At 52.0% G+C, this 23,785-nt stretch overlaps 1 protein-coding gene across 3 annotated transcripts in view; it reads left to right on the top strand.

Moving 5' to 3' along the window:
• The window catches only part of COL5A1 (collagen type V alpha 1 chain), a 145,498-nt gene that overhangs the window by 115,847 nt on the left and 5,866 nt on the right, over window positions 1-23,785 (top strand). For 2 of the 3 annotated variants that reach the window (XM_059864824.1, XM_059864827.1), the window contains 27 exons: window positions 695-748; window positions 2,090-2,197; window positions 2,363-2,452; window positions 2,958-3,011; window positions 3,612-3,719; window positions 4,879-4,986; window positions 6,405-6,458; window positions 7,122-7,175; window positions 7,339-7,446; window positions 8,371-8,424; window positions 8,507-8,614; window positions 8,743-8,796; window positions 9,152-9,259; window positions 10,255-10,308; window positions 10,457-10,510; window positions 11,633-11,686; window positions 12,128-12,181; window positions 12,828-12,935; window positions 13,304-13,357; window positions 13,455-13,508; window positions 13,993-14,100; window positions 14,542-14,595; window positions 15,165-15,200; window positions 15,941-15,994; window positions 16,333-16,591; window positions 16,934-17,046; window positions 18,897-18,965. In XM_059864824.1, the coding sequence (XP_059720807.1) occupies window positions 695-748; window positions 2,090-2,197; window positions 2,363-2,452; window positions 2,958-3,011; window positions 3,612-3,719; window positions 4,879-4,986; window positions 6,405-6,458; window positions 7,122-7,175; window positions 7,339-7,446; window positions 8,371-8,424; window positions 8,507-8,614; window positions 8,743-8,796; window positions 9,152-9,259; window positions 10,255-10,308; window positions 10,457-10,510; window positions 11,633-11,686; window positions 12,128-12,181; window positions 12,828-12,935; window positions 13,304-13,357; window positions 13,455-13,508; window positions 13,993-14,100; window positions 14,542-14,595; window positions 15,165-15,200; window positions 15,941-15,994; window positions 16,333-16,591; window positions 16,934-17,046; window positions 18,897-18,965 (2,187 nt within the window). Of the gene's footprint in view, window positions 1-694; window positions 749-2,089; window positions 2,198-2,362; window positions 2,453-2,957; window positions 3,012-3,611; window positions 3,720-4,878; window positions 4,987-6,404; window positions 6,459-7,121; window positions 7,176-7,338; window positions 7,447-8,370; window positions 8,425-8,506; window positions 8,615-8,742; window positions 8,797-9,151; window positions 9,260-10,254; window positions 10,309-10,456; window positions 10,511-11,632; window positions 11,687-12,127; window positions 12,182-12,827; window positions 12,936-13,303; window positions 13,358-13,454; window positions 13,509-13,992; window positions 14,101-14,541; window positions 14,596-15,164; window positions 15,201-15,940; window positions 15,995-16,332; window positions 16,592-16,933; window positions 17,047-18,896; window positions 18,966-19,020; window positions 19,090-23,785 lie in introns of all 3 variants that reach the window. The other variant, XM_059864825.1, reaches the window with a different exon arrangement.

The raw sequence follows: 23,785 nt of genomic DNA, 5'->3' as shown, positions 1-23,785 counted from the left end.
CATTCCTCAAGCTTGTCAGCAGGCTGGAGTAACAACCATAATTAATGTGCTTTTTAAGGAGTAGCCTGGGAGAGCCAAACAATTGCCGTGGTGAGAGTTCCTCGTTGTCACTCTTCAAAATGCCATTGGAAGGAGCTGTCAGGGAGACTTCCCTGCTCATCAGCCTTTGCAGACAAGCAGGGCTGTGCTTCCTTTCAGCAAATGTTGATGGAGGAGATAAAGATTCACTCAGCCCCCAGTGGGTTAAGCTGTCCCTGAGCTTCTGGGAGCTGAGCTGAGACAGAACCCAGCCTAAACCAGCACCAGAATGGGGAGCAGGAGAAGGGAAAAAGCTTTTAAGGGTTGCTCAGCTTGAAGAAATTCACACTGATTTTAAGAGCCATTTAATAGCCATTAATGGTGTTTTTAATTGCCATTTCCTCCATGGTTTTATGAGCGGAACAGATTTTTATAGATACACATATACATGGCCACAGCACAGCAGCTCCATCCAAACAGCAGGGCTGAGCTTGGAGAACCCCTTCTCCTTCCTCTGTTTCACCCTTTATAAATGCACAAAGACATTTCCCAACTTTCTGTTTGATTTTTTTTATTTCCCTTTCCTTCGGGTGCCCACCCTGGTCAGGAGGAGCAGCTGGTGGCAGTGTGACCCTCACAGAAGTGTCACCTCTTTGTCTTTTCCTTTCTCTAACAGGGTTTCCAAGGCAAGACTGGCCCTCCAGGCCCCCCTGGTGTCGTAGGGCCTCAGGTAAGAAGGAAATGCTCCCCCCTGCACTGGTCTTGTGCAGCAGGGACTGCTTTTCCAGGGAAGGCAAAGCCTTGTCAGGTGGCTTTGAAATTCCTGAGGCAGGTGTGAAATCCCCACCATGGCCCCAGCTCACCTTGCTGAGGGCTTGGGATGGGGTTTAGGAAAACGTAAATGAGGGGGTTCCTGTGAGCTCAGCACAAGCACCCTGGTGTAAAACCTGAGTAGGGTGAGAAAACAGCTGAAAAAGACAACCCAGCTGAAAAAGACAACCCAGCTGAAAAGCACAAAACATCTAAAAAAACACATCCCAGCTCAAAGAGCTGAAGCAGCCAGGGAGTTAAAAGAGATCTCCAAGGGCTGTGCAGCTGCTGGTGGTCAGGGCAGAGCAAACGTGATGCCAGAGTGCTCTTCCATGTCACTGTGAGGAAAGTCATCCCTCTTTCATCTGAAGGGCTGCCAGGTTCTGTCAGAGCTGGGCTGCTCTGCTTTCAGTCACCTCCAACAAGCACAACTTCCAGTGAGCCCACGCTGAGCTTAGGACTGGCTTTGGGTCGAGCCTTCTTCCCTGAGCTGCTGGGGAGCAGCTCTTTAATTAGAAAGCAATTAATTTGTCCTCTCTAATGACACCATAAAGTCCCTGATTTGTAAATTCCCTGATTAGGGGCAATCCCCTGGCGGCTGTGTCTGTCTTCTCAAGTGCAAATTAGGCTGGGTGGCAATTCGGTGGGGCTCTGCTGGGTGCAGTTGCTGTGATCTGTGGCTGCTGAGTGAGCTCTGCCTGCTCTAAGCCCCCCCTGCAGCAGCAGGACATGAGTTACAGCCCTGTCCCCAAAGCCACCAAGGGGCAGGGACACCGTGGCTTTGTGCATGTGGCTTTTGTCCTCCTAAGAAGGAGCCCCTGGGGAGCCCTGTGTGACACTTGTCACCCTGAGTGCCCTCGGAGGGCAGGGAGGCAGGCAGTAATTGCCAGGGAGAGCGAGCCTCATGCATTATTTATGCCCCATCCGAGCAGGAGCAGGAATCAGCAGGCTTGGAGAGTGCTCGGGAAGTTTTCAATTAAAAAGGGAAAGCTAAGCGTGATAGTTGTGGTGGTAACATCTCATTTGGGTGAAATTTGGGCCCTCTCAGGAGGTTCCCGGTGTCTCCAGCCTGCTGAGGGTGATGTTGGCCACTTCCAGAAGAGATGCCAGAGGGGGAATGTCTCCAGGGAGTGCTGGTGGCACTGAAGGCACCTCCTCCATCCCATGGCAGCCCAAAGGACCAAACCAATCCCCTGCACTTTTCCCTTCCTCAGCTGCTCTGCCAATCCCCACCCCGTTTTCTCTGACTGGTTTTTCCCAGGGCCCAACTGGTGAGACTGGACCCATGGGTGAGCGAGGCCACCCAGGCCCTCCAGGTCCCCCGGGAGAACAAGGCCTCCCTGGCCTCACTGGAAAAGAAGGGACCAAGGTAGGGCCTGGAATTCACCCCCTTGCTGCCCGTCCCTCCCTGGACAGGGAGAGGATGATTCAGAATGGAAATGGAGCTCCTGCCTCGCCCCAGCTGGGGGCTGAGGGGTGAGCTGGGCCTCCATGGAATGAGCAGAGCTTCAGCTCTTTCTCCCTGTCCTTGCAGGGGGATCCTGGTCCTGCTGGCCTCCCAGGGAAGGACGGTCCCCCTGGGCTGAGAGGCTTCCCTGGAGAACGAGGCCTCCCTGGCCCCATTGTGAGTAGAACCTGCTTGGTCCCTCCAGTTGTGAATTCCCAGTTGCTCCAGTTGTGAATTCCCAGCTGCTCCAGTTGAATTCCCAACTGCTCCAGTTGTGAACTCCCAACTGCTCCAGTTGTGAATTCCCAGCTGCTCCAGTTGTGAACTCCCAGCCGCTCCAGTTGTGAACTCCCAGCTGCTCCAGTTGTTGAATTCCCAACTGCTCCATTTGTGAACTCCCAACTGCTCCATTTGTGAACTCCCAACTGCTCCAGTTGTGAATTCCCAACTCCTCCAGTTGTGAACTCCCAACTGCTCCAGTTGTGAACTCCCAACTGCTCCAGTTGTTGAATTCCCAACTCCTCCAGTTGTGAACTCCCAACTGCTCCATTTGTGAACTCCCAACTGCTCCAGTTGTGAACTCCCAGCTGCTCCAGTTGTGAATTCCCAGCTGCTCCAGTTGTGAATTCCCAACTGCTCCAGTTGTCCACCTCCCCAGCTGACTTTGTTTTCCTTCCTCCAGGGCTCTCCAGGGCTGAAAGGCAACGAAGGTCCCCCAGGCCCTCCAGGCCCAGCCGTGAGTATCCCTGTCCTTGCAGGCAGCACCATTTACAGGCTTGGCAGGGCCAGGCCAGGGTTAGTCACAGCTCCAGGCTTTATCCTGATTTTCCTGATGATCCCTGCATGTTCCTTCATTTCACAAGCCCTGCCTGTGACAGCTCAGTCATTTGTGGGGTCAGCTGTGGACGTACGTGACAGGCTGAGGGAACTGCAGGGGTTCAGAACATCCAGGATTTTGTTTCTAATCCACCTGCTTTCCCTCTGGAAGTTGTCTCCACTTGAGATCTCTGCTCAGGGCTGTCCTCCTGGAAGGAAACATTCATCATCCAACCCTCCCTGCTGGCTGTGAAGTGGCTCATGCTCTTATTCCAGGCTGTTTATGTGTCCCCAGGAGCTGAGCTCTCTGCACCATCCAGAGGAGGATCCAGCCCTTCCAGGGATTTTAACTCAAAAGAATAATCTGCAGGGCCCCTTAGGCTGGTGGTACCAACTCTTCACGTGGCAGTGATCCCATCAAACATGGATGAAGAGCTTGGATTTCTCTCTGTCTGGGCATGGGTGAAGCTTGATACTGCAATTAAAGCTCCTTTCCTCCTCCTCCTCTTCCTCCCAACAGGGCTCTCCTGGGGAACGTGGCCCTGCAGGATCAGCTGGCCCCATAGGATTGCCAGGCAGACCTGGCCCTCAGGGACCTCCAGGACCTGCAGGTGAAAAGGGAGCTCCAGTAAGTACCAGTGTGAAGAGGAGCACTTGTGGGACAGCTGGAGATGTGTGCAGCAGGGAGCTGAGCGTGGAACCAGTGCCTGGGGAGATTTAAATTATTAAAAAAGAAGGATATAAAGTTCAATTAGAAAGGAATTTTCTCATCTTGAGCACATCAAAGCGCTGGGTGTCAGCTGCCCAAGTGCCACCCCTGTCAAGCATGGCTGTGACCCCAGGGACTGGTGTGTCCTCAGGCAAGGAGAAGGCCTGGGGGCTGCAAAGGTGACACAGCCTGTGTCACCTCCTGGTGACAAACAGCCAAAGGCCAGGCCCGTGGGCAGAGAACTGAGCCAGCCCCATCAGCAGAAGGAGCCAGAGGTGGCTTTGGTGATGTCAGGCTGCTCTGGTGGTGGCTCACTGATAGCAGAAGTGTTTATCAGCTGGTTTGTTGGAAACTCCAGCAGCTGATCCAGAGGTGAGGATTTCCTGGTGAATCCCATCTAGGAACATCTGTGCTGCTGAGTACCTCCAGCACGTGTCAGGGCAGGGATGAACAGGCAATTCTGGTGGCATCTAATTTATTCAGAGGAGAGCACCCAGGATTCAGATGCAATTCAGTCATGGACGAGGAAACTGGAATATATTCCCTCTAAACAAACAAATTTGATGGAAAACTCCTGCTCGAAGGAGTACAAGTAGATGTTGACACAGAGATTGTTTTCTTCGCTTCAGGTGGTTTTATTTGTCCAGAATCTCAGGATGGGCCTCCTGAGAACCCCCCTCAGTTGGGGGTCAGCCAGGGAGGGAGCAGCTGGGGCAGCCAGGACCAGAATCAGCAGAATCTGCCTCGTGGGAGTAAAAATGACTTGGGGTCTTGTTTGTCATGCAGGCAGGGGTGGCAGAGGGCTCAGATTAAATCAGATTATGTTGCTGTAGCAGTGAAATTGCAGCTGTGATCTGGGCATTCACTGCTTACATTTGCTTGTTCTTTTTATTACCCCTCAAGACAGAAGTTTTGTCTCCTCTCAGACAAGGAGCACAGATGAAATATCAGCTGGAAGCGGCTCTGCTGCTCCTGCCCATCCAGCCAGGAGTCATTAGCAGCTGAATAAAACCTTAATGGGCTGTAATGGCTCGGTTAGAGAGCTCCGGGTGTGACCTGCCTGTTTTTCTGCTTCCAGGGGGAGAAAGGTCCCCAAGGACCGGCTGGCCGGGATGGCATCCAGGGCCCCGTGGGACTGCCGGGCCCTGCAGGTCCTGTTGGACCTCCTGGAGAGGATGGAGACAAGGTGGGGACAGCTCCTGCTGCCTGGGGTCACTCTGGCAGGAGCTGGGCAGCGTTCCCAGTGGTGCATGCCACAGCTGGGTGGGATGTGCTGCTGGAGGGGTTTTGTGGAACTCGCAGTCCCGTGGGATGAGCAGCAGCAGATGGGGCTCCCTGTGCTCTTCCAGCCACAAAATTCCCTGAAATCCACATTGGCTCCCCCAAACCTGTAGCAGGTGCCTGCCCAAGGATGCACAGCCTCTCCAAATTAATTCCCTCTCTCATTAAGCCCCTCTGGAATGGAGAATTCCCAGGAAAAATCATCTGGGACAAATCCCTCGTGGCTGCTCAAAGGGTCTGCAGGATGCAGAAATTCCCTGAAATCCACATTGGCTCCCACAAACCTGTAGCAGGTGCCTGCCCATGGATGCACAGCCTCTCCAAATTAATTCCCTCTCTCCTTAAGCCCCTCTGGAATGGAGAATTCCCAGGAAAAATCATCTGGGACAAATCCCTCGTGGCTGCTCAAAGGGTGTGCAGGATGCAGAAATTCCCTGAAATCCACATTGGCTCCCCCAAACCTGTAGCAGGTGCCTGCCCATGGATGCACAGCCTCTCCAAATTAATTCCCTCTCTCATTAAGCCCCTCTGGAATGGAGAATTCCCAGGAAAAATCATCTGGGACAAATCCCTCGTGGCTGCTCAAAGGGTCTGCAGGATGCAGAAATTCCCTGAAATCCACATTGGCTCCCACAAACCTGTAGCAGGTGCCTGCCCATGGATGCACAGCCTCTCCAAATTAATTCCCTCTCTCCTTAAGCCCCTCTGGAATGGAGAATTCCCAGGAAAAATCAGCTGGGACAAATCCCTCGTGGCTGCTCAAAGGGTGTGCAGGATGCAGAAATTCCCTGAAATCCACATTGGCTCCCCCAAACCTGTAGCAGGTGCCTGCCCATGGATGCACAGCCTCTCCAAATTAATTCCCTCTCTCATTAAGCCCCTCTGGAATGGAGAATTCCCAGGAAAAATCAGCTGGGACAAATCCCTCGTGGCCGCTCAAAGGGTGTGCAGGATGCAGAAATTCCCTGAAATCCACATTGGCTCCCCCAAACCTGTAGCAGGTACCTGCCCAAGGATGCCCAGCCTCTCCAAATTTATTCCCTCTCTCATTAAGCCCCTCTGGAATGGAGAATTCCCAGGAAAAATCAGCTGGGACAAATCCCTCGTGGCTGCTCAAAGGGTGTGCAGGATGCAGCTCCATGGATGGTGTGGCAGCTGAGGAATTGTGGGGTGGAAAAGGGTTTGGTTGCACCTGGAGTGGCCAAATCTCTGGGAATCTTCACCCATCAGTCCCTGTGGGATCTGGGATGAGGATGCAGCTGCTCAGGGCTGCTGAGATGTGGAAGTGGTGATGGATTAATGCTGTCCCTTTGTTCCTGGCAGGGTGAGATCGGGGAGCCTGGGCAGAAGGGCAGCAAAGGTGACAAGGGGGAGCAGGTGAGTGGAGGGGACCCTGCTGTAGCTGCTTCTCTTGAGTCTGGTTCGTTGTGTGACTTGCTGGAAATAGAAATTAAATTTATATCGCTTTCTGATGTTGATTCATCTTCTGTGCTTCATCAAATACCCACATGATGTAAAAAAAGAGTGAGAGCCTCAAGTGGGAGCCTCCAGCTCCCAGGAACACTGAGATATTTCCACATCACCCACTTAGCATGGAAATATCTGTGAAACATGAGCAGTGCTGCCATCAAAGTTGGGTCTTTGGCTGAAGTTCCCTTTCTGATTTAGTTGAAGACGTCTCTGCTCATGACAGAGGGGTGGACCAGAAGACTTTTAAAGGTCCCTTCCAACCCAAACCATCCTGTAATTCTATGGTAATTCCAGTTCCACACCCTTCTTGTGGAAGAACATGAGTTACCCAGGAGCTAGGGCTGAGTGCTGACATTGCTTTGCTGCAGCAAAACTGTGTTTGGAGGAGTCTGCTCTCCACTGGCACCAGGGCAGAGGAATGCTGGGGTGTCCAGGGAGGCCTGACCCTCTTCTCCACCTCTCTTTTGGGAATTAATGGAGTTTTCATGGAGATTGTATGGAAGGAATTCACCTTTTCCAGGTGAATTTGTTGCTCTGCTCCTAACACTGACATTTCTTTTTTTGTGACAGGGTCCCCCAGGCCCCACAGGTCCCCAGGGCCCAATTGGCCAGCCTGGCCCAGCTGTGAGTATTGCCCCCTATCAGCAAAAATCCCTTTTTTTTCCCCCAAAAAGTCTCCTGGGAAGCACTGGGATGATTCCTGGCTGGCACTGCTGCAGGGGGGTGGTGGGGTGGGGTTGGTGTGTCCCCACGTCTGTCCTGGGCTGAGCAGAGCCTGTCCTTGCAGGGAGCTGATGGAGAGCCCGGGCCCCGAGGACAGCAAGGTCTCTTTGGGCAGAAAGGTGATGAAGGACCCCGAGGTTTCCCTGGTCCCCCTGGCCCTGTGGGCTTGCAGGTAATTTGCAGCACCCAGGGAGGGTTTGGGTGTTGGGAAGGGTGAAAGTTTGACAAGAGTCTCACAGCTGTGTGTGCTTGGCAGAAAGAGTTTTGGATGTGGAGTCTGAAGAAGGAATAGAGATGGAAGCAAGTTTTGGTAGAGAAGAAAAGAATTGCTGGGCCAGCCTGACTGGGTAGCCAAGGAGCAAAGGGTGTGTTAGTGAGAAGGGGTGTTATGGCTCAGAGCAGAGGATAAACCCACCCCAAACCAGGAGATGTTTTCACCAAGCAGGAGGAGAGCACAGGCACACAAGGCAGCAAATGGGGCAAGCAGGAAAAAGGGCTCAGGATTTTCCACTGCAAGAAAACTGAAAAACAACTTCTGGCTGAAACTGTGATGTACTGACTGTGAGTGACTGGAGAGCAGAGCCATGGATGTGGGAATGACAGGAGTTGTGATGGGCTAGAGGTAAAAGTGAAGGGATGGATTGGTTCTGCTGTATTGAGGTGCTGAGCAAAGAAAAGTACAGAATGCACTGTGACCTAAAGAAAAGTACAGAATGCACTGTGACCTAAAGAAAAGTACAGAATGCAGTGGAACCTAAAGAAAAGTACAGAATGCACTGTGACCTAAAGAAAAGTATAGAATGCACTGGAACCTAAAGAAAAGTATAGAATGCAGTGTGACCTAAAGAAAAGTATAGAATGCAGTGTAACCTAAACTCAGGGTCTCCAGGCCTGCCTGCAGCTGGAGCTGCCAGCTGTGGGCACAGCTCTGTCACCCAGACCCTGCACTGCTGTGACTCATGGGTACAACAAACTGCATTTTGCAGAGCTGCCTGGAGCCCCCCATCCCTCACCCAGGGTCTTACATTCAGGATGGTGAGAGCTGGGGCTCACCTGAGATGTTCACAGCTAAAATTCATCCTCTGCCCCTCCACAGGGCCTGCCTGGACCACCTGGGGAGAAGGGAGAAACGGGTGACGTTGGGCAGATGGTAAGGGGCTTCCAATTTTCTTATCTCACCACTGGCATTGCTCTGAGGAACCCATCTGAAATTTGCCTTCCTTTTCTCTCAGGGCCCACCAGGCCCACCAGGACCCAGAGGTCCATCTGGGCCACCAGGAGCAGACGGTCCACAGGGTCCTCCTGGAGGAATAGGCAATCCTGGTGCAGTAGGAGAGAAGGTAAAGCGCCCTGAGGAGCCTGAAGCAGGAGTTGGCTGCAGCACTCGTGCAGTGCCTTTGCTGTGCCAGCAGAAAACTCATCCTCCTGCAGAAATGTGAATATTTCCATCCTTTTTTTCCATCTGTAGGGTGAACCTGGGGAATCTGGTGAGCCTGGTCTCCCTGGAGAGGTTGGCCTGCCGGTAGGTGCCCCCTGGGAGAGGCATGTATGTGCTGGGGAGGTGTGGGTGTGGATGGGACAGCAGGGACTGAACAGCCCTGTCCTGGATTTGGGTATTGATGACACATTGCCACGTTCCTGGGTATTTATAGGATCACGTTTAGTCACCAAATCTGGGCTACCCACGGCTGAACACCACGAGCACCACTCAGTCCTCGTGGGAAGGGGCTGTTAAATCATGTCCTTGTGTTTGCAGACACAAATAGAGCTTCTTGCTCAGAACTGATTAAAGGATAATTAGAGATCAGGATGGGTTTGGTTTTTTTTTTTTTTTTTTTGTTTTCCTTGATGATAAAAGTGTTTTTTGTCCTTTACAGGGCCCTAAAGGTGAAAGAGGTGAAAAGGGGGAAGCAGGTCCCTCTGGTGCTGCTGGTCCACCTGGCCCCAAAGGCCCACCAGGTGATGATGGCCCCAAAGGCAGCCCTGTAAGTACCCCCTCAGTCTTTCCCTGCCTTGCCAGCAGAGATTTCTGCACCAACAGATGTTCCCAGAGATATCTGTGGAAATTAAAACTCATTTCCCAACCATGGAATTGCTCCTCTGGTGGATCCATGAGCTCAGCCCCCTTCCTTAGGGTACTGATGAGGGAAAGACCCCACTGTACCATATTTCCCAGAAATGGTGGAATTATCAGTGCTTTTTGCAGGCTGTCAGGAATCTCACCCCATGGAGAGGAGCTGCAGTAGGGTCACTTTGTGTTCATGGCTTTCCAAGGTCTTCTGCACCAGAGCAGAGCTTCCAAAACAGGATCAAGGAGATTTATTGGGTTTGGGAGCTGTACCTGCACACCCAGCTCCCTGCTGCTGCTGATTTCCACAGCTCTGCTGAAGCCTGTGGAGCTCTGCTGATTTTACCAGGGGACAGTGGTACAGGGTTCATCTTGCAGGCTCCTCTGATGCCTGAAATTCATGATGAGATAAGATGGCAAGATGGCAAAAAGCAGCAGAGGAGGCAGGGGAGTTTAGTCATCCCTCCTAACAGATGGGATTTGGGATATCTGTGGTGGGTTGCAGGCTGCTTCTTCAATCATGTGAAGCACCCGACAGACATTGTATGGGGAAGAATGCTGAAGTGTTTCAGTCATTAAATGCTCTGAGAGGCTCCTCCTGTGCGAAATGTCACATATTTGCAAAGGCAAAGCCTTCCAGCCTGCACATTCCCAAAGCTGGGAGGACTCTGCTGTCACCCAGCCAGAGGATCTCTGACAAACTGGGATGGAAGTGCCAGCGTTGCCTCTGGAGCTCTGGGAGTCAGGATGCAGATCTGGACGGGCTGGGGCAGGGTGAAAACACTGCAGCTGCAAAGAGGGGTTGTGGTTGTAGGAATTGGGGTTTTACTCCATAGGGTGGCTCCCCACGTTGTCACTGCTGCTCTCCAGGTGCAGCATCCCTGACTTGGGAATATTCTTCTCTCTCTGCAGGGTCCAGTTGGTTTCCCTGGTGACCCTGGTCCTCCTGGAGAGCCTGGCCCAGCTGTAAGTGTTGGTCTCACAGAGTTCCTCCCCCTGGCCTGGTGAAGCTCAACTGTGCTGCTCATTCCCAGCAGCTCCCCTGGCCTTTCCTCTGCTCAGCACCAATCACACCCTAAAAACATCTCCCTGTTCCTTTTTCCCTCCTTTTTAGGGTCAAGACGGTCCCCCTGGTGACAAAGGTGATGATGGTGAACCTGGACAGACTGTGAGTACCTGGAGAGATGAGAGCTGTTCCCCACAGTGCCCTTGGCTCTGTCTCAGATCCAGGGACACTGAGCCTCTTTCCCAGTGGGAACTGCCCACTGAGGATCTCATTCCATCCATCCCTCCATCCATCCATCCCTCCATCCATCCATCCATCCATGCATCCATCCATGCATCCATCCATCATCCATCCATCATCCATCCATCATCCATCCATCCATCCATCCATCCATCCATCCATCCATCCATCCATCCATCATCCATCCATCATCCATCCATCATCCATCCATCCCTCCATCCATCCATCATCCCTCCATCCATCCATCATCCCTCCATCCATCCATCATCCCTCCATCCATCCATCCATCCATCCCTCCATCCATCCATCCATCCATCATCCATCCATCCATCATCCCTCCATCCATCCATCCATCCATCATCCATCCATCATCCATCCATCCATCATCCATCCATCCATCCATCATCCCTCCATCCATCCATCATCCCTCCATCCATCCATCATCCATCCATCCATCATCCATCCATCCATCCATCATCCCCCATCCATCCATCATCCCTCCATCCATCCATCCCTCCATCCATCCCTCCATGCATCCCTCCATCATCCATCCATCATCCATCCATCATCCATCCATCATCCATCCATCCATCCATCCATCATCCCTCCATCCATCCATCCATCCATCATCCATCCATCCATCCATCATCCATCCATCATCCATCCATCATCCATCCATCATCCATCATCCATCCATCATCCATCCATCCATCCATCCATCATCCCTCCATCCATCCATCCATCCATCCATCCATCCATCCATCATCCATCCATCCATCCATCATCCATCCATCATCCATCCATCATCCATCCATCATCCATCCATCATCCATCCATCATCCATCATCCATCCATCATCCATCCCTCCATCCATCCATCCATCCATCCATCCATCCATCATCCCTCCATCCATCCATCCATCCATCCATCCATCCATCCATCCATCCATCATCCATCCATCCATCCATCCATCCCTCCCTCCCTCCATCCCTCCATCCGTGGGTGGGCACTCATGGCTCGTTCCCCTCCCCTCTCTCCCTGCAGGGTTCCCCTGGGCCCACAGGAGAGCCAGGCCCCTCTGGACCCCCTGGAAAAAGGGTGAGTTGGTTTTTTAGGAAGATTTTCCCAAAAGCATTTCCATTAACTTTTAAAAACTCATGGTGTTACTAAGCCTACAATAAATGCTGTGTAAATACTGTGTCAAATATGTGATAACTTAAAAAAATAAAACGATGCACCATCCACAGCCATTGGAAATTGATGGGAAGCTGCCAAGCAAATCCCATTTATTTCTTTTTTTTTTAAAGATGTTAACAGCCCAAAGAAAATCCAAGGATGAGGTACTCCTGCTCTTCCTGCCTTGCTGGCAGAACCCAGGGATTCATTTAGCAAGGAGCTAATTTAAAAAGCTTTTCAGGGATATTTGTCTCCATTTTGCCTCCTTCCCTGGGGCTGCAGCATCGTTTCGCTAATTCCAACGGACCGTTGCAGATCAACAGCACCTAATTGTGTTTTCCATCTATCCTGGGCTTTCTTTAGGGCCCTCCTGGTCCAGCTGGTCCTGAAGGAAGGCAAGGAGAGAAAGGAGCCAAGGTGAGAGCTGAATGGGATTTCACTTGTGCCGTGTCCTTGCTGGTCCAAGAGGATCTCCCTCTGCCGAGGCAGGGAGTTGATTTTGCTGTGTGTTACAACAAATTAGCCTGGATTTGGGGCCACTGGCCTCAAATCTGAGCTTGTGTTTCAGCCCTTAACAAGCTCTGTGGAGATAATTAGGGCTTGGTAAGGTCACGGGAATGTGTTGCCTGGTTTGGAACATCCAAGTGCTATATTTGGCAGGGTAATGGGTTGTAAATAATGGGGTGTGCAGAGCCCCGTGTCCTTTCCCAGGGCAAACCCAGCTTTGTCTGGGTGGGAGTGCTGGGCAAATGGAGATGGCATTGGAAATTACAGATCCCCTTGTGGCAGCACGGGGGAGGGAGGATGGGTGGTGGAGGGGTGTCCCTGAGCCCAGCAGAGCTCAGAGCCAAAGGGTGGTTCCTGCTGGAATCCAGGCAAGGCTGGAAACTGAAGGAGTTTGGAGAGTGCCTGAGGTGAAGGGAGCAGCAGGAAAATCAAGGAGCAGAAAGTTTCATTTCTGGTGCTTTGCATGGATCTGCATCCACTCCATGACATCCTGGCACCCTCTCACAAAACCAGCTGACAATCCCACTCAAATTCAACACCCTGCCTCTTCATCCAGGGGGAAGCTGGTTTGGAAGGACCTCCTGGGAAGACTGGACCCATTGGTCCCCAAGGTGCTCCAGGGAAGCCTGGCCCCGATGGCCTCCGTGGGATCCCTGGCCCAGTTGTGAGTATTCCCAGCCCGAGGAAGCTCAGCTCTGCTCCTGTGTCCCACCTGCCTGGGAGATGCCTTTTCCCAGTGTTCTGTCTGTGCTGGAATGCCTGATTTCATGGGAATTATGGGATGGTGAATATCATCTCCCACATGCTTCATTTGAGTCCTGGGTCTTCAGCCACTCACCAGGAGTGATTGTCCTTGACCCACAAAGTCCCTTTTCCAGCAGAGATTTGAGCATGGAAGGAACATAAATCCTTTTGCTTTTTCCACCTGTGAAAAGCCAGGACAAACATTCCCTGGCACAGGTGAATAATCAGAATATTCCCAGCTGGGAGCACTGCTGTCGCTGGCAATGAGGGAATTGCACTTTCTTACAGGGTGAACAAGGTCTCCCAGGATCCCCTGGCCCAGATGGTCCTCCAGGCCCAATGGTATGTCCAGAGCATCCAATTCCAGGAGCTTTTGAGCTGGGTGAACGAGTGTGACATGAATTCATTCCCTCTTTTCTTTTCCCTCTGTGTCCCAAAGGGCCCTCCGGGTTTGCCTGGTCTGAAGGGAGACTCTGGTCCTAAAGGGGAGAAGGTGAGAATCCACTCAGGATCCCATTGCCTGGTCCCTGCTGGGGTGTGGGGGGACAAATGGCACTGCACAGGGGTCCTGCAGCTGGCAGGACAAGGCTGGGCAGTGTCACCAGCCCCAGGGACAGCTTCAGAGGAGAGCTGGAGCGCTCTGAGTGTGCCCCAAGGCGCTGAGCTGTGGGGGAGTGTGGAGGTGCAGAGCCCTGGCCCATTTTTGGGGTGATTCTCCACCCTATAAACTTTTCTCTCATATATATTTATATAACCCCAGGGAATGGGCAGCTGCTCCAGTGCTGAGGTTCTTTCTATATTTGTAGCATTTTCTGCTGTAAAAATCTCCTGATTTTGTCCACTCTGCCACTTCCACGTGCCAAGGGTTGCTACAAACTCCTCTCACCTCACTCTGATATTTAGGGGCCGGATCTAGAAATGTCTTTTGCTCTCTCTCCAGTCAGAAATCCTAATTAACATCTGCTCTTTCCCCCCAGGGTCACCCAGGTTTAATTGGTCTCATTGGACCACCAGGAGAGCAGGGAGAAAAGGGTGACAGAGGTCTCCCAGGGCCCCAGGGCTCAGCAGGACCCAAAGGAGAGCAGGTAAATATTCCCTAAAACCTTCCTGGAATGTGCTTTGGAGCACTGCACCCTCCAGGAGGTGCAGCATAGCAGAGATGGGCAGCAGATCCTGGGCAGTTTTTGAGGGATATTTCCTGTATTAATGTGGTTTATTCTGTGTGTGAATCATGGATTTGCTCCAAAATGACCCATTTTAGTGGGAAGCAGATTCTCAAGGGTCCTATGAAAGAGTTGAATAGACTTGGAGGGATGCTGCCATTAAATATTCATCTGAAGGGCTGATTTTCAGAAGTGTGAGCCTAAATGAGATCAGAGATTCCTTGCCCATGCTCTAAAAACCAGGAGAAGCTCCAGATTGGACTGGAACCCCCCAAAAACGGGGTGCTCACCTGTGAGCAGGGGTTGGATGTGTAATTTCAGGCCAGAATTGCAGATCAGTGTTATTTCTCTGTTATTTTTTAGGGTATCACAGGTCCCTCTGGACCCATTGGACCTCCAGGGCCCCCAGGATTACCGGTAGGTGACAACCAGTGGCCTTGGAATTCCTTGGGAGCCCTCAGGAGCCACTTTGGTGCTCCCAGGAATGCCTGCAGGAGGATGTTGGGCACAATGTTTGGGGTTTTTTTAGCTGAGCCCTTTAAAAACCCTTGGATGAGTCCCAGGAGTGCTGGAGGTGGGAAGATGTGGGAGATGGGCACGGAGAAATCATCCCACCCTGGTTCCCTCCCCCTTTCTTTTGGAATATCCACAATCCCACAGGGGTTTCTTGACCTTTTTTGCTGATTTTTATCCCTTTTTTGGATGGCCAGAGGCCCTGGGGTGCCCAGCTGGGTGTCCTGAGCATGGAGTGGGATCAGCTCCACATTCCAGGAATCTCCCAGCAGCTTCCCCAGTCCCCACTGGGGCAGGAGTGTGGAGCTGTGCCACAAAAGCTTTTTGCCTGTTGGCAAATAAAAGCAACACCCAGCTGAAGTGGATGGGGAAAATGGAAACAGAAAAGGAGTAAAATTTTTTATTAAAAATTCCCTTTCTGCACTCTCTGCTTGGAAAGGAGCTGACTCCTTTCTGTATTTGTCTCTCCACAGGGTCCACCTGGTCCCAAAGGTGCTAAAGGCTCATCAGTGAGTATGGTCCCAGCTAAAGGAAGAGGCTGAGGGGTTTTTGTTGAGTGTAGGGCCTCTCCTCATCAGCAAAATTAATGCAATTAGCAGAGGGGACTTAGCAAGCTCTGCCTTTGCAGGCTGCCCAAGGCCAGCAGTGACAACTGGGGAAGCTTTCTGTGCCACAGCTGCCCTTCCCTGAAGAGCAGAGCAGCAGAGATCACAACCCAGTGCTCAGTCCTGAGGAGAAAAGCTGCTGCTGGAGAGTGGAGGGGATTAAAAATAGCCCGTGAAAAGCGGGAGGTGGGAAGTTGGGAAGTGAGGAACTCGGTGAGAAATGAGACTCTGGAGCTTCGTGGTGCAGACCTGCTGAGCAGGCAGCTAAAAATTCCTCTTTTGGGCAACTTCTTAGCGTCTTTGTGCCATCCAGAATTCGATGTTTTATTAATTTGAGGATTTTATTTGACTTGCAGGACTGTTGGGTTGGTTGGGAGAGTTAAAGATTTTATGCATTTTATGCATTCCGTAGGAAGAATAAGAAAAATCTGACTGCAACTCCAGGTGTTTGATCTTTCACCTAAACACCAAAAATAACCAAAAATACCCATTTTCTTGGGCTGTGGGCACAGGGAGGCTCCTCTTGTGTACCTGAAGGGACAAAAATGAAGCTTCATGAGTTGAAATAATGTTTGGGATGTGATAAAAGTACCAGGGGAATTCTCCTGATGTGCCTCCTGATTTTCCCTTGTTTTTCCATCCAGGGTCCCACAGGTCCAAAGGGTGAATCAGGCCTTCCTGGGCCCCCAGGGCCTCCTGTAAGTAGAACCCATAAGGTGAAGCATGAAATGAGGTTCAGACTTCATGGGTGCTGGAATTTGGGAAGCAGGAAAAAATCTCTGGAGAAAAATTCCTTCCCAACTGGAAGGAATCTCTTGGAGACACTGGGGGAGAAAGGAGGGGAAGGGAGGAATTATTGATGGGAAGAGGACAATGGAAGGTGGGAAATGTTGGAGCCAGAGGTTTTATCAGCACCATCCACTGCTGCTTTCCACATCCAATGTGTATTTTGGGATGTTGCTGCTTTGTCCATCTTTCGTGTCCTTTTCCCAATGGAATGAGAAGTTGTGTCTTATTTTTTCCCCCCAAAAATCAGGGTCCTCCTGGAGAAGTCATCCAGCCCCTGCCCATCCAGGCTGCCAAGAGGACCAGGAGGAACATTGATGCCAGCCAGCTGCTGGATGATGGCAATGCTGACAACTACATGGACTATGCTGATGGCATGGAGGAGATTTTTGGCTCCCTGAACTCCTTGAAACTGGAAATCGAGCAGATGAAGCATCCCTTGGGCACTCAGCACAACCCAGCTCGCACCTGCAAGGACCTGCAGCTCTGCCACCCTGATTTCCCAGATGGTGTGTCCCAGGAAAGGGGCAGTGTAGGGAATTCTGGGGGTTTTGCAGCTTCACACACAAGTGAGGGGTGGAAGAGCAGGAATCTGGGGAGTCCATGTGGCTGGTGGAGAAGGAATATGTAGAGCTGGACTGGATATCATTGATAGCCCTTCCAGCTGAAATGTTCTGTTCTGAAAATGGGGATATGGGATGAAAAACCTCCTTCAGCTGGCGCCAGAACATGGCCAGCTCTCAAAAACTACTAATAAATAATAACCCCTGGGAGAGGAAGCACCCCAGGTGAGGAGGTTGCTGAGGTGCCCTCTGAGCTGATCCTTTCTCCCCTGCTCTGCCCTCATCCAGGTGAATACTGGGTGGATCCCAACCAGGGGTGTTCCAGGGACTCTTTCAAAGTTTACTGCAATTTCACAGCTGGTGGAGAGACCTGCATCTTCCCTGATAAGAAATCTGAAGGAGTAAGTGCACAGCACCTTTGCTTTCCCCTCTGTCCTGGTGGTGGATGGTTTCCTGATGTGAATATTCATGGGCAGCCAATTGAACAGCAGCAAGGAAGGACCAGAGATCCAGAATGTTCCTTTGTTACACAACATTACCTTCCACAATGACACAGAATGTGTCGACAAAGAGCAAATCAGGTTTAAACTGTGAGTTGGGCCAAACCTCTGATGGATTCCCAGGCAGAATAAATGCTAAAACCTGAATTTTTTGGACTTTGCTGTCCAAGGCAGGGGTGTGTGTTGGTGCAGGAATTGGGAGCTCTGTTTAACTCATTCCCTCCCACAGCCCTGCTCCCCTGCCTGCATGCCCAAGCACCACTGATTGCCCTCCCCTCCCCGTGGCTCCAGGCAGGGCAGATAAATGTCCACCTCCTGTCATTTTTCCTGCTGTTCCCTGTGGGTAAATGATCCTAAATGATGTCAGGCAGGCTCAGAGCTCTCCCTGGCACCGCTGCACGAGGCTGATGAAGTGATTTGTGTAATGATGCTCTTAGCTCAGCCATACCCATCATTTTTGTCCTGGATCCCTGCACTCTGTTTTCCAGAGCTGCTCTTCCTGCTGCCTGGGGACCAGCTGTGGCACTGGCCAAGCAGAAACACAACAATTCAGCCTGGGGGGAGCTGTGCCAGTGTCACAGTTGTGCTCCAGCTGTGACAAAGCTGAGCTGTTCTCCTGCTGCATTTCATCCACCAGAAATGTGTGTCAGCACAGCACAAAGCACATGCCACATAAATCCTCCCTGAGTTTTTCTTGGGGCTGTTTGAAGAGGAGATGGATTTCCTCCTGCTCTGCATCAGTGAGCTGTGTTTTCCCTCAAAATCTGACAGCTCAAAAAGCAGAGTCTGGCCATGATCTTGCAGGGGCCTGAGCTCCTGCTGTGCTGGTTCAGTGAGGGGCTCTGTGGAGCTGCAGAACTCCTCAAATACAAATTCCATGCTGGGATCGATCCATAAGAAAAAACTTCTCCCACCCAGAGGGATGCAAAGAGCCCCCACCCCAGCCCTGGGTGGGTTTGTGATGAGGCACAGCAGAGTTTCAGCCGTGGCTCCTCTCAGCTCATCCCTCCCCCAGCACAAACACTGCAGGTGTTGGATTTGCTCTGCAGGTGACATCCTGCCAAGGGCAGGACAGTCCCCCTGCAGCTGGGCTGCTGCTTCAGGAGAGATGTCCAGCACAAATGAGGGCGTTGTGGGAGGCTGAGGGAGCAGCCATGCTCCTTCCTTGTGCTCTGACTCAGCTGCTGAGCTGGGGCTGCCTTAAGGATGCTCTGATGGCTGATTCCTTGCCCAGGTCACCCCTGTGTCCCTCTGGGTGCCTGGAGCTCCATCCTGTGTGTCCAGCACCTCAGGCAGGCAGAGGCTTTTCCTTCATCACATCCTTTGCCTTTCCCAGCCCCACAGCACCTGGATTTGGCATTAGAGAGGCACCAGCCTCCTCCAGCACCAGCACTGCCCCCCACACGAAGAGCCATGCACCTTTTCCCATCCATCCTTCCTTTTTCCCTCTCTGTCTTTCCTTTTAGTTTTCCTACCACTACTGGATTTGCATCCCAAGTTCCTGGGAGGCAGAGACAGCCCTTGGCAAAGGAGGCTGGTGCCAGAGCAGCACCACTCCATCTCCTCTGCTTCAGAGCCACCTTCTGCTCTCATTACTGATATATAAAATTTAAAAAAAAAAAAAACAACAACATTTTAAAGCAAGTTGGACAGTTTCAATAAGACATGCAGACTCTGGAATGAAAGTAAACTTTTTAATTTTGATTATTTTTTTTTCTTTCTCTCTTCCCTCCTTGCTGTCCACAAACTAGGCTAGAATTACTTCCTGGCCCAAGGAAAACCCAGGCTCGTGGTTCAGTGAATTCAAGCGCGGTAAACTGGTAAGATGCATCCTGGTGCTTGCAGTTTCCTTTAACCCCCTGTCATATTTTACAGAGTAAAATGGCTCGTTGGCCCAAAGAGCAGCCTGCCACATGGTATAGTCAATACAAGCGGGGGTCCTTGGTAAGTGGCTAACCCTGGCCCTGAATCAGAGCTTGTCACCTGCTTTGGTATGGCCACGCTGCTGCCCTCTGCATGCTGGACTAACCCCCCTCCCAGCACATGGAGATGTTTAAGGTGGAATCCTGAGAGAGACCCCAGAGCTGCTGGGGGGCTTGGCTCCAGTCTGCCTGACTGGGAACTGGGGAGCTGGGCTTGGCCCGGGGTTAGGAGGGGACACCCTGGGGACCCTGGGGCAGGTCTGTCTGCACAGAGCCCTGCAGGAGGGCTGCATCCACAGGGAATGCTGCATCCCACAGGGAGAGCTGCATCCCACAGGGAATGCTGCATCCCTCAGGGAGAGCTGCATCCTTCAGGGAGTTCTGCATCCCTCAGGGAGTGCTGCATCCCTCAGTGAGTGCTGCATCCCACAGGGAGAGCTGCATCCCTCAGGGAGAGCTGCATCCCACTGGGAATGCTGCATCCCTCAGGGAGAGCTGCATCCCTCAGGGAGTGCTGCATCCCTCAGGGAGTGCTGTATCCCACAGGGAGAGCTGCATCCCTCAGGGAATGCTGCATCCCACAGGGAATGCTCCATCCCACAGGGAATGCTCCATCCCACAGGGAGTTCTGCATCCCACAGGGAGTTCTGCATCCCACAGGGAGTTCTGCATCCCACAGGGAGAGCTGCATCCCACAGGGAATGCTCCATCCCACAGGGAGTTCTGCATCCCACAGGGAGAGCTGCATCCCATAGGGAGTTCTGCATCCCACACGGAATGCTCCATCCCACAGGGAGAACTGCATCCCACAGGGAATGCTCCATCCCACAGGGAATGCTCCATCCCACAGGGAGAGCTGCATCCCACAGGGAGTTCTGCATCCCACAGGGAAAGCTCCATCCCACAGGGAATGCTGCATCCCACAGGGAGAGCTGCATCCCACAGGGAATGCTCCATCCCACAGGGAATGCTCCATCCCACAGGGAGAGCTGCATCCCACAGGTAGAACTCCATCCCACGGGGAATGCTCCATCCCACAGGGAGAGCTGCTGCTGTCTCATTCTCAGTCCCCATTTGGGGTGTCCCCACGTTGCTGTCCCCCAGCAGTGCAGCCTTACCCCAAGAGCTGAGAGATCCCAAATGCTGCCCCAGCCCCGAGCTGGGCACGGTGCTGGGCCCCAGGGGAGGAGCTGCACCTCCATGGCTTCCCTAGGACAGAGGATGGATTTTGTCCCCACGTGGAGATGAACCACTCTGGGGACTCCCATGCTGACCCCAGAGCTTGGGAGAACCAAAATCATTTATTTAAAGGAAGATTTCCAGCCAAGCCGAGTGGAAAGGAATTTGACTGAGTCACAATTAAGGATTTTCTTCATGGGGAAAGAGCTGATTTTTGGTCAAACAAGGCATGATGCCAGCAAGGCATAAACCAGGAAAAGCTCTGCTTTCTTCTCTGGTGACAGGACATGCACATTGTGGGGAGCTCATTCCCACAGAGACCCAGTGCTGGGCAGGGATGTCAGATTTGTGTCTCCAGCCCCAGAAATGTCCCCTGGGCCATCAGCTCCTGCAGAATCAGCGGGGTGCACAAAACCAGCTCAGTCAGACCAGGAGAAGGTGGGAACAGCCTGGACAAAACCAGCCTGCCCAGGGCCAGGAGATGCTCTGCTGTGTCCCACTGGGCTGTCCCCTCCCCAGGGCAGGGGTTCCTGCAGTGCCCCACCTTCCACCTTAAAGGGCAAACAACCCAAGCCCTGGTTGTTTCCCACGTTTGCCGCATTCCGTCGCCACTAAAACACATTTTGCTCTGGTCCTGCCCTCGAGGAGGACACGGCTTCTGGGGCTTCTCTGCATCACCAAATCGGGCTGCAAAGCCAAGGCCTCAGCCTCCTGGCTCCTTGGAGGGCAGCTACTCATAGCTTAATTACAGAGCACTTCATCAGTCAATGTTCCAAGTGCCTCCACTTCTCCATCTCCCCTGCTTCTCTTTTTCCCAGCTCTGTTAGAGGCTCAGTTGCCAGCCTAGAGCTTAGGGCTTGTTCTTTTTCAGATAAAAACATTTCTGGTGCTACTTGGAGCTCTTTGCTCCATCCTTTTGTGTCGTCATTTTCCTGCCTTTTTTTTTTTTTTTTTCCTTTTTTTTTACCTGTCCTGCTTTTTCTATTTGGAAACATAAAAAAGCCACCAGTATGTGGAAGACCTACCTAAACAAACCACAAAACAGCCGAAGACACAGGCCATAAAAGTTCTATTTACTTCTTTATTTATTTTAAGATTAGCTCTGATTTTGCTTCAGTCAGAACCTGGAACCATGAGATTGGCAAATTTGCCTCAGCTGAAATTTGTGTGTGGATGGGCAGAATCCAAAGGAGTTTGAGTTCCCCTCTGGGTGTAACTCTGCTCCTGTTACTCCATGGAGAAGGTCCTGCTTGTCTTGAGGGGCTGAACCCTTGGGGAACCCCAAAGCTGAGGGGAAGATTTCCAGTGCTGCTCCATATAAATTCTGGGATTGCACAGCTGGGCAGATGCTGCCTTTCTTCTGGACACACCTGAAGTGAGAGGGATGCAGTAAATATAAAATATAACCAAACCAGCTGGGTTTGATGCTCCCACGCCATCATTAACCAATTCCACGGAGCCCTTGGAGCCAATTCCTTACCTTTCCTCGGGATGCAGAGCTGTGTTTAGAGGGATAAGAGGCTTTGCAGATGTTTTCTCTGTGTTACACACAACTCCCATCAGCTCTAACGAGGCCTGCACCCATCCCATCCCATCCCATCCCATCCCATCCCATCCCATCCCATCCCATCCCATCCCATCCCATCCCATCCCATCCCATCCCATCCCATCCCTCCCAGCCACATGACCCCTGCCAGCACAGAGAAAAGAGGAAAGGATTGGATTTTCCCAAACTGAGCAAACATTGTGCACAAAACCAGCTCCCAGTGGCTCCAGCTGGAAAGCTGGGACAGGGCTTCACCAAAATCTGCACTGGCTGAACAACAAAATACCCCCTAAAGGGCAGCCAGGCTGCAAAACAAGCACTGGTTTGAAATAAAACTAAATAAGAGAAGGTCCTGCAGCTCAGCAGTGCCACACTGGGTGTGTGACAAGTCCTTGGCATTTTTTGTCCCCTTCCTTCCACGTGCTGGTGGCTTTCTGGTAGCTCCTCCTGGCATGCGTGGCTCTCTCCTGGTCAGTCACATTTAACTCTCAGGAGGACAGTGCAGCAGCATCCTGACAACCGGTTGGTATCTCTGTTTATTTGGATTATCTCTTTTAATTCAGTGTTTTCTTGTGGTTATCAATCTCTTCTACTGTTTGCAGCCCGCACCACAACTCGAGGGTTGGTGGCACCTGGAGGAAGTCCACGCTGGTTGGGTGCCTGGTTTTAGTTCCTGGTTGTTTCTAAAGAAACCCTCAGTCCATCCAGGGCTGTGGTTTGGAGATGCCACCTCAGCACAGTCAGTTTGTACCTGCAACAACTCATTTTGTGGGCTGTGAAAGTCCCACAAAGTCCTGGATCCCCCAAGAGCTGAGATTGGGTTTCAATAATTGGGGGTTTTTTTGTAGGAATAAATTGTCCTGCATGGGAGAAAAAGGAGCCTTGTGGGGAGAATGGAGCAAATCCCAGTGGGCAAGACTGAGATTCACAATCTGTGTTTACTACAGGGCAGCAAATCCATTTTCCCTTTACCTGAGCTGAGCTTTTCCAACCAGGGCAGCCCCAGTGCTCACCAGCAGGGCCAGGATTGCTTCAAACCCCAGGAAAAATGAATGGAGAATTCCCTGGGGTGTGCAGAGCAAAACAGCCCAAGCAGTCAGAAATTTGTGTCAGACAGGACAGGAAAATAATGCCCTGAACCCTCACAAAAATTCACATTCTCTCCTCTTCAAAAGCTGGAGAAATACACCCAATATTGGCTTAAACTTGAGATACATCCCCAAATCCTCACCCTCTTGCAACCAGGGCTGAATTCCCATGTCTATTTTTCCCTTCCCTCCTGAGATTTAATTTTTCACTGACACCCTCACCTCATCCAGCAGGAGAACAAAAATTCCTGGGTGAGCAGAGCAGTGTCTGTGGTGACCCTGGTGTCCCTCAGGACCAGTGTCTGTGGTGACCCTGGTGTCCCTCAGGAGCAGTGTCTGTGGTGGCCCTGGTGTCCCTCAGGAGCAGTGTCTGTGGTGGCACTGGTGTCCCTCAGGAGCAGTGTCTGTGGTGGCACTGGTGTCCCTTAGGACCCATGTCTGTATTGGTGACCCTGGTGTCCCTCAGGAGCAGTGTGTGTTGGTGACCCTGGTGTCCCTCAGGAGCAGTGTGTGTGGTGGCACTGGTGTCCCTCAGGAGCAGTGTGTGTGGTGACCCTGGTGTCCCTCAGGAGCAGTGTCTGTGGTGGCCCTGGTGTCCCTCAGGAGCAGTGTGTGCTGCTGACCCTGGTGTCCCTCAGGAGCAGTGTCTGTGGTGGCACTGGTGTCCCTCAGGAGCAGTGTCTGTGGTGGCACTGGTGTCCCTCAGGAGCAGTGTTTGTGGTGGCACTGGTGTCCCTCAGGAGCAGTGTCTGTATTGGTGGCCCTGGTGTCCCTCAGGAGCAGTGTCTGTGGTGACCCTGGTGTCCCTCAGGAGCAGTGTGTGTTGGTGACCCTGGTGTCCCTCAGGAGCAGTGTTTGTGGTGGCACTGGTGTCCCTCAGGAGCAGTGTCTGTATTGGTGACCCT

The sequence above is a fragment of the Haemorhous mexicanus genome, chromosome 21 (assembly GCF_027477595.1).
Source record: "Haemorhous mexicanus isolate bHaeMex1 chromosome 21, bHaeMex1.pri, whole genome shotgun sequence".
Classification (NCBI taxonomy): Eukaryota; Metazoa; Chordata; class Aves; order Passeriformes; family Fringillidae; genus Haemorhous; species Haemorhous mexicanus.
The sequence above is the reverse complement of the archived record's forward strand: the minus strand, read 5'-3'. Positions and strand labels throughout refer to the sequence as shown.